The sequence below is a fragment of the Spodoptera frugiperda genome, chromosome 5 (genome assembly GCF_023101765.2).
Source record: "Spodoptera frugiperda isolate SF20-4 chromosome 5, AGI-APGP_CSIRO_Sfru_2.0, whole genome shotgun sequence".
NCBI classification, from domain to species: Eukaryota; Metazoa; Arthropoda; class Insecta; order Lepidoptera; family Noctuidae; genus Spodoptera; species Spodoptera frugiperda.
Window position 1 is genome coordinate 1,097,252 of NC_064216.1, and position 10,466 is coordinate 1,107,717.

Below are 10,466 nucleotides of genomic sequence, written 5' to 3' on the forward strand. Positions count from 1 at the left end.
TAAATAATCGTATTTTCGCTATAGAATCTTTAAAATCAGATAATAAGACTTAACGCCGTACTCAGTTTCATTTAATGGTTACCATTATTTTCGATACAGAATAACGATTTTGTGATGATTTTGTGATTACTGGTTACTTAAATTAAGGAATAGTTCAAGTAATCATTAAACGCCTCTGAGGGCGGCACTAAAAGCTTGAACTTTAACATTTTGCTCGGACGGTTCAATACTAAAAATAGATGTCCAATGTATCACGGTTTGTGGCAGGCCATGTGTTATCAGCGGCCGATTGTCCGAGGGAGTACAATGGACGCCAATTGGTGCACGATAGCCTATTCAACCTTCTAAAACCTTGGGTCATATTATAGGACCATTTATTGTTAGAGAAATTGTGAATCTAGTATTTATTATTTAAATAGCAAGTACAGAAGAAGTCAGACCAACTTTTAGCAAAATACAAGTATATTGGTAGTCTTTAAAACTTGTATATAATAATAAATTTATTTATTTAAGACAACATAAATCCAGTTTGTATAATATAATGTTCTTGATCCGTGAAAAAAACAACTTATAAAGATTCACGACCATCGTACGCACCGCACGCAATGGATTTTAGTTTATCTTGTATAGAAACTCACTCAACTGCGTCCACTGTTCCGCATCGTACGCACCGCATCATCAGCAATGCCTACATGCGATGAGTACTGATGACGTCATACGGAATGCGTATGATACGGGCCTGCGGACGCCTATCTTAAATCTCTTACAATCACTAATCAAAATAAAGTCGCATTTCTACCTCAGAATCCTACAAATGTTTATTTATTACCCACAAAAAAACTGCCTTATACCAGTAAATTCCCACTACAAGGTACCAGGCGCTCATAGAGCGCAGGCGGTATTGCCACAATGGAAACAAATTGCCGTCTATTGGCCACAATCCGACCTCTTTGCAGCGCTGTGCTCCTAGCAGGTGTAACGTGAAATATAGAGGGAGATACGATACAAACAAACATACGACGATATGTTGCCTGTCGATGTGTCACTAAGCATTATTTATTGCTAAGATTGGTTGTGCTTTGTGCTGTTTGGAAATGTATTTTAATTTTATTGCTTTTTGTAAATTGATTTTTAGCTGCTTGACATTAAAGTCAATCGACTACTCTATACTACATTCAATAGCAAACATACCCACAAAAAATAGTGTATTATTAGGTAACACCCAAATAGGTACGTAGGTACCATTTAAATCATATGCCAAATGAAACTATTATCGGAAAGCACATGAGTATATAATAATACAGGTTTTTTTGTAACAATGATTTGCTAATTACTCTTAGGCTGCCTGTAAACCGGTACAGAGTGAGGTAGCGGAGAACTATTAACCAATAGGATTGCACAAAATCTGTATACTAAAGAAGAGCAGAGATTTTGTAATGTAATATATCTCTGTTTCTCCGCTTAAAGACAGAATCAAAGCATTTATTTCGATTAATCAACAATTGAGCACTTTTGAAAAGTTAAATTTAATTGTCCGTCAGTTAGTCTGTCTGTTAGTGAAGCTAGGTGCTTGTTCCAAAGTGTAGCTTCAAATGTGATCAACGAACGATAACGATAAAGCGCTATATTAATCCTCTAACTCAATCCGCTTTAATAAGACACCAATAGTTATGGTCTCTTGTCCCTTCCTTTGGTAGAAAAAGGGCCCAAAACTTTTCCCTCTTTCCCCCACAAACTTGAGCTGTTTACATGTACATTTGGTTGCGGATCGCATTCGGTTGGAGTGGCCAGGTGTCGCCATACAAACAGTACCGTTGAACGACCTTTTAATAATGTAGGGAGCAGTCAAAAACTTACACCAGACCTAAACAAATGACATTAAACGAAGAGCTCGTAATTACTGGATGAGACTGAGGTACAACTGATTAAAGATTTATAGTTACAATTTTGTTGTATGCGACTGTCGAAGTGCTAGTAAGCATATATCCAGATTTAAATGGCGTATTGCCAGGAGTTTCAGAAGCGGTATAACTACCAAAACATAGTTTTACGAGTATATTGAAATTGTATAAAAGGGATACCTTAACCCCACTTAAGTTCTTCGCCCTAAAGGACAAGGCGGTAATTATCAAGAAAAATCCTACAAATAACATAATTATGGGAGAGCCGCCATACTTCTAAGGCCCAATTACCCCCTTTCCTAATCTTCCCAATCCCCGATCCCTCAACAACCCTTAACTTCCTAGCCCCCAAAACTGGCAACGCACTTGTAACACTTCTGGTGTTTCGGGTAACCACCGTCTGCTCGTTTACCAGCTTATAGCATAAAAAACAAATAGGTAACATTTTCCCATCCAACCACTGCCACATCCATCATCCACAGATCCTAGTCCCTCAACCAACTAATAGTGTTTCGTCCCGAAATCCCTGTAAGCTTGTTCATTGTTTACCTTATAACAACATTGGGACGAATTTCTCAACTAATAAGTAGTTTTCGTTTGTTTTGTAGCACCAAGATGGTGCCGGGATTAACTGGCGGTAATGCCTTTATTGTTGTTTTAACTATCAAGTTGACCTTCAGTTTTGATAGGACTTTATTAATTAAAGATTAAAGATGAAATTCCGTTAACAAAATGTGCCTTATTATTTTTGTAGATTAAAAGATTTTACGTGGTCACAGCGCTGTTTCTGTTCTAAAGTCAACCGTTTACAAAACCTACGGACTAGAGTCCAAAGTCTACTACAGTCTACAGTCTTTTTTTAAGGTGGAAAAATCATCCAATTACTTCTCCCGCCTTGTGTGAGGCAAGAGGGAGTGTCAGACTCTTACTGACTAAAAACCACCCCGTTCCTTCTCCTGCTTTTAGTAAACCTGCTAGTTAGTCCGTAGCTCCGGAACCTCTTCAAAGGCTTAAGTTATTGAAGGGTTTACTTATGCCTTTGTCGACATCTGACATCTGACTCAGTTGTCTGATATCGGATGCTTACAGTGTAAATTCTAAAGTCTTTAGACTTTATTCCTTTGAGTTACATGAGTGGAGACGCGGTTGGAATTAATAATACATAACATGATGCATACCTTGGATGTTAACACCCACTTTTTATAAGTTATATGGTAATCACCATGTAATAAGAGGCGCACATACTCATACATAAGTTTTTAAACTGACATGGTCACTAACACTATTATTAGAACTTGAGACGGGATATTTACCATGTTTATTTATGTCGATGAGTTTCCGATATTTCGGCACTGTTGCAAGTGCCATGATCATGGATGAACTCTGAAATAAATATAGTAAATATCCCGTCTCAAGTTCTAATAATACTCATACATATACATACGACTAAAGCTTAGTTTTCATCCCTCTACTGGGCAGTTCCTTCCATTAAAATAACTACAGCCATTGTTTACGACGTAGGGTAATCTTTTTAATTATTTTCAACGCCATTATGACTCTAATTAGCTACTCGACTTTTTAGCCATTCTAATGGAGATTGATGCGGAATGACAATTAGTTTAACGAAAAATTTTTTGAGTGAATAAAACAAGAGTGCCATTATATGAGTAGGGTTTGTCCTGTATTGTACTAATACTAATTGTAGAATTGTAGAAGATTTTTTTATGGAACACGCCGCTCACCTGATGGTAAGCAATCGCATGGACACTCAAAACACCAGAGGCTCATTACTCCAAAACGAATGGATGACAAAGGAATAAAGATAGCGCGCTTCAATAATTAATTGTGACGTCACGTCTGTCGAAGAGGGGAGATTGCGGTTGACGATTCAACATTGCACCAGAGCAGATATTCTGATCTTGGACTCGGAACGAACAACGAGATTATCCTTTCACCGACATATCAAGAGTGAAACATTTCCTATCTCCGACAAAAACTTAATGGGACAACATAAATAAGCATACTGTACAATGGGCAGTCTTTCAAGTCGGTTTCTTACAGACAACCTTTGGATGGAGCCGAAATAGAGTCTGATATGAGTCGTCTAGTGTACTATTTACAAATAATTCAGTTATAGGTCTTATAGTAGTTACTTGAACGTTCAAACTCGCGATACGATGCGATTAAAAAATATTTAAGACAATTCATTTCATCTTTTCGCTTTCAGTCCATAATTTAACTTAATTACTATTTATGTCAAACTCAAACAAAGACAATACAAAAATAAATAACATCATATTTACAAAATACGCGCAAGAACTCAATCTCCTGGAGTGATCCAATTTGATTTCTTTCTCCCCCGACTCAAAACAATCGTTTTATGCCATTTTTACTAATGATATCAAATGACAGACGAGAGCAAAGCTTTCAAAAAGTTATTTTTGCTTAAATATATCAATTTTGGACTTGAGGAAAACAAATAATGTTGTTTTGTCTCGAGTTTTGTTCTGGACTCGATCATTTTTCACCGCAGACGACAAACGAAAATGAACCTACCCAATTTGATGGGCTGGGTGGCTGATGTAAACGTAAATATAGTCACAATCACAAAAGACCGTTATCTTATACATTTTATTTTTAACGTTGCCCCACATTAGGATTTTCTCCTGTGTCGTGGGTGCGTTTACAAACGTATAATTTCACGTACACATGACACCCAGACACGGAACAACAATCTGTGGATCACACCGCGCGGGAATGAAACTCGCGACACGTTGCTCGGCAGCCAGTTGCCCAGCCAAGTCGCCAACTATACAGTCAAAAAAAGTTTAACTCTTCTAATATACCTAATAACATATGTATAACTTAATGGTGAAAATGGATGTTGCATTTATTATTTAACAACACCTGTATCAGTCTTTTCAAATGGAAAAAATAGATTCGTATAGCCTGTAGAAATAAATTGTAAATACAAAAAAAAATATTACTCGTACATAACATACAAGTCAATATATACACACAATTATTTGTGCAACAAAATCGAAATATGGTTGCGTTTCTATTTGTTTAATATGGACCCGGCGAATTTCCCTGGGGCGCTCCCGAACCCAGGCTAAATGTTCAAACCCACCTTATGGCTATTTTAGAACCTGTTATATAGCATTACTGCAACGTCCGCATGCCAAGTTCGATTACTGAGCTCATAATAATATTCATAGGTCGATGTAAAAGATGTTTGTCAGATTTTTAGTGTTGAAATTTTCTGGATATTGTGGTCGCAGTTATAGAAATAAGCTTGTCGCTTATACGATGACACACATGGATCTCGTAACATTTTGGAACGACTAGAAAATGTGAAATATATTGCTATCTATATATGGAAATAAAATTTAAATGTGGAGCCTGCACAAAAATTCAGGCCACTTGATATGTTAACTCGTGTGTCTCTAAAATAGTAAAAAAATGCTAAATTAAGAACAATTTTATTTATTGGTGAACAGTTAGCCAATTCTATACCCTTAGTACGAGTTTGCTTTACGTTTAAAGTAATCGAAACGAAAGCACGTTCTACGCTCTAATTGGCCGGTGCGAATGAACCAACCAATCAGAGCACCGAACGCGCTCTCGTTTCAATTACTTTAAATGAAAAGCAAACTAATACTAATGGTATTGTAATTGTTAAATCAGCTCAATCGCGATCCGCCATGTCATTGGTTGTGAGAATAATCTCGACCAATGACGAGCGAGAATGCGATCGAACTCACTTCGAATGTTTCGAATTAACAATTACAGAATAATCTATCTGTCAGGCTGCATGTACAGTCAGGCATGAAACACTCTGCATATCTACTTTTTTTAGAAACACCGGGAGCAAAATAGATTTTATTTTTCCGTTCGTTTGGTGCCGCTCGACCGTGGTGTCGATAGTGTGAAAATTGCTAAAAAACCTATAAAAAAAACCTTACCGGGGTTTCAATCAACAAACCTTTTTACGTTTGACGCGGCGACATCAGCAACCTGAAGAATTTATTTTTTATTTTTCGCGCTGTCTGAAAACCGGGAATGGTTGGTTTATGTAATGGTATCAAAATTATTGAACAAACATTCTTAACTGTTGTAAAATGTTACTCGGATATACTACAACGCCTTTTTATCCCCGAAGGGGTAGGCAAAGGTGCACATTACGGCACGTAACGCCACTGTACAATGTACACCCACTTTTCACCATTTGTATTATAAGTCCCATATAATAGGGGGTGAGCCTATTGCCATATACCGTGCACAATTCCAGACTCCGTGCTACTACTGAGAAATTTTACTATTTTCTACTTTTCGGAAAAACCGAAAGTGTAGTAATACTTTACCCGATCTGGGAATCAAACCCGAGACCCCTTGTCCGGCAGTCGCACTTGGAACCACTGGACCAACGAGGCAGTCACTCGGATGTTCTCTCGTGCGTAATTTTATTAATAAGCTTAGGTATACATTCACAGAGCTATCATTATGTTTAATTTCATAGTAACGAGAACCTAAAAATAGACAGACAGTAGTTTACATATTTCTATTTATGGTAGTTACTATCGGCAGTTTTTTTATGATATAAGCCGGTAAACGAGCAGACGGATCACCTGATGGTAAGCAATCGCCGCCGCCCATCGACAACCGAAACACCAGAAGCGTTACAAGTGCGGTGTCAGCCCTTTGGGGTTAGGAATTTAAGGGTCTTTGGAGAATCAGGCATTGGGAAGAGGGGTATTTGGGCTTCCGGTAAATTCACTTACACAATGCAGGCGTTGTTTCACGCACGTTTTCTGCTTGGCCGTTTTATCACTCCGGTCAAGCCCGTTCGTACCGAAGCACAGCTCTCGCAAACTCTACGCTATAATAAACACATTAATTTAACCGAAGTCAAAGTCAAACTTATTTATTTCAAATAGACCAGGAAGGCACTTTTGAACGTCAAAGCAAATATAATAATATTAATAACGTCTGTCTGTCGGTCAGTCCTCTAGTGAAACTATTTGCTCGTTCCAAAGTGTAGATTCCTATGAAGAAGAACGAGCAAGAAACTCCATAGGTTACTCTTTTTCAATCAGATTCACAATACAATTCTTGGTTACATGAAACACAATGAAACTACAGAAATCAATAATCCTTATTTTTATTATTAATAGTTCTATATAACCAAATTAATGTACATTTTACTTAAGTAAGTTCTTACAAAACTAACTGGTTTAAGTATAACATGAGTATATTAAACTAGAACAACGATTTAATACTCTTTGCTTCGACCGTCGCTATCCGCATGTCGATATGTCCCTCAGCTACCCTCTCTTTAGTCTTAGTCAGTGAGAAGTTGGCATATATCCTGCCCTTGGTGAAAGGAAAACCTCTGGGTATATATGCCGGATTAATTGTCATATTGTACAGGTTAACTTTACCCTAAAACATAAAAAAATAAAAGGATATTAGAGACTTGTAATTGGGATGATGACAGGGTATGAAAATTAAAAATCTATTTAGTTAGTCATAGGTAATGAAAAAATATTAAACGCGTATTTTTTTGTATAAGATAACAATACTTGAACAAAACGATTCAAAGTTTAGGAATAAATACGTCATTTCTACGTATAAAATGTAACTAGAAGTGACGTCACACGATTTTTTCAAATCGATATATGTACATATCTTTGAAATCTTTGTATTTGTTTTCGTAAGAAAATAAAGAATACATGTTTTAAAATAATCTTCAAGATCCTATTACGTTACTTTAAACGTACGTTATAACATTATGGGTTGTCGTAAATGCTACTAGTGTATATGGATCCTTGGCACGACTTGAAACTGGTCGAGTAACCTTTTCGAACGCATAACTCGACACACACGCACAACGATTTAAAGCATATAATGAAGTTATAGTAAATAGCCATAATAAAAAAAAAACTTTTTATGAATAGATAGACTTTGTTACAAACAAAGGTATACTCACCGGTCCGTGAGGGCATCCCCCTTTCCATCCGCCTGCTCTTACAGCGGCTCCAAAGAACAGGTCTTTCTCGACAAGGTAGCACCAATCGAAGTGCATCTCTACAAAGCTGCGCTTGTACTGGTTCGACAGCAGCTCGTAGAAATACACATCTATCTGTAAACAGAACACAAAGACATACTCCAGAAAAAACTGTCTCACAGAAAACCGACGTAAAACAACGCTTTTTTTTGAGGGGGGAAAATCATCCAATGAGTTCACTCGCCTTGAGCGAGGCGAGAGGGAGTGTCAGACTCTTACTGACTAAAAACCACCCCGTTCCCTCTCCTGCTTTTCGAACCGGAGCCTCGATAAACTTGTTAGTTAGTCCACAGCTCCGGATCAGGCATCAGCTCTGCTGGGCCCCATCTGTGGTGGTCTGAGCACGTGAAACAACGCTTGCGTTGTGTTTCGTTGTGTGAGTGAGGTGAGAAAGGATCCTTAAATTCCTAACCCCCAAAAGGCCGGACACACACTTGTAATATCTGTTAGAAATCTGGAGTACATAAGACTCTAAAAAAATAAGAAACATAAGAAAATATAAGAAACAAAAGAAAAGCACAAAAAAAGGTTATTTAAAAAACTAAAAAGACTCAGTGATCAACTGGGCGGCAATAAACTGGGCCACGTGGACCAGTTGTACAAAATTAATTATGCCTACTATTTTTGTGGCCAACTGGGCCGAACGCACTTTGGTCTCGCGGACAAGATTTTATTATTTAATTTGCTGTGGTTAAGTGGGCCGAAAGTATCCAATACAGGCAGATACAGAGTGTTTCAGTCATTTCAAATATTTACCTTGTGGGTACCATTTTGTTTTACTTATATACAGTATCTACAGCCGTTACGAAAGTAAAGTGCGCTTTCTTCCTTTGTCTTGTGCGTTTCTTTATATTTTGTTGTCGTTATATTTTGTTCTCTGCGGACCACCGGTTGGGAACCACTACCTTAAGCTATAACAGGTATAACGTTACGTATTATGAAACATCAATCTCTTTTAACTTCAAAAAAGACAATCGCCAACCGCTACCTCCTATCACTAACCACCGCAAATCAACGCACACCATCCAGCCTGAGGCAGAAATAAATTGATGATGCTGCTGGATGCGAATATTGAGGTAGATGCGGAGCGAGCAGCCCAGCACTGCAGCTTACCTCGTAGCAGGTAAAAATAAGAAAATATAAAACATACATAGATATTACTCCCCCATGGGATGAGGTGGTGGAAGTGTAGTCCTACGTAGTACACCGGGTTCGACCGGCTGAACCTCTCCGCAGTCAGGTTGGCATACACCAGGTACTTGGTATTCATGTAATCCACCTTCGGATGCTCAACACTTATGTACGTAATCTGCAACAAATTACACTCAACGTCACGCCGTTTATCCCCGAAGAGGTAGGCAGAGGTGCACATTACGGCACGTAATGCCGCTATACAGTGTATACCCACTTTTCACCATGTAATAGGGAGTGAGCCTATTGCCATTTATTGGGCACAATTCCAGACTCCGTGCTACTACTGAGAAATTTTCGAAAAACCGAAAAAAGCCCAGTAATACTTTTGCCTGACCCGGGAATCGAACCCCAAACCTCTTATCCGGCAGTCGCACTTGCGACCACTCGACCAACGAGGCAGTAACTTTTTATACTCAATCCACAAATTACACACAATCTTCGTAATTCAAATTAATTAATAAGTAATTAAAATTAATTCGAACATAATATTATGACTCACCTTTTCCGACACACAAGCCCAGTAATACATAGACAGAATTATAAGACAGCGCACAAAACCCAATCGTTCGGACATACTGCCATCAAAGACACTAGTTCACTGTGTCGAACCGAACGTTGAATGCAAATACTTTACAGTTTTATACACTAAACATTTTATGGTGAGTACACATTCTAATTTAGTTGTAATTGCAACAAATTGCTGTCACTGCGAGGTGAATGATTGGAAAAGAACTATTTCGGTGCTTTTCCACCAGAGATGTGCTATGCTACGTTGCTGTGGATGCGTTTGGCTTCCACCAATCATATTCATTGGTACACATAGCTAAACACTGGTGGAAACTGACTCAACTAAGCTATGTTTTTAGGGTTCCGTAGCCAAATGGCAAAAAACGGAACCCTTATTTTATATGGAAAGATGCATGGTGTGGAAGATTTCCCTATACACCGCATACTCGAGCTGCGTATCTTCCCCACACAGCTGCTTTGCGGCGGCGCATCTTCATAGCACAGCTACATAGCCATCAGTGGAAACGGTCACATAGTTTCACAGCTTAGCTATATTACATCTTCGTAGCATAGCTACATAGTACATCTCTGATGGAAAAGCACACTTTCCTCTTCTGTCCTCCCTTCTTTAATCGATCTTTTAGGGGGTTGTTAGGGATTTAAAGATTCCGGATACGGGGATTAGGGACTGGACAGGGAAGAGGAAGGATTAGACCTTCGGTAACCTCACTGACACGGTGTAACACAATGTAAGCAATGTTTCACGACAATTTTCTATAAGGCCATGGTAGCATTAG

At 38.3% G+C, this 10,466-nt stretch overlaps 1 protein-coding gene across 1 annotated transcript; it reads right to left on the reverse strand.

The window, feature by feature from the left end:
* Positions 1 to 7,138: 7,138 nt before the first annotated feature.
* LOC126910710 (uncharacterized) lies at positions 7,139 to 9,868 on the reverse strand. The gene is made up of 4 exons (XM_050693960.1): positions 9,662 to 9,868; positions 9,119 to 9,277; positions 7,891 to 8,043; positions 7,139 to 7,343 (listed from the first exon to the last, which is right to left on the reverse strand). Exons 1-4 carry the CDS (start codon positions 9,734 to 9,736, stop codon positions 7,161 to 7,163), a joined length of 570 nt encoding a protein of 189 aa, XP_050549917.1. The 5' UTR covers positions 9,737 to 9,868; the 3' UTR covers positions 7,139 to 7,160.
* Between the last annotated feature and the right edge of the window lie 598 nt (positions 9,869 to 10,466).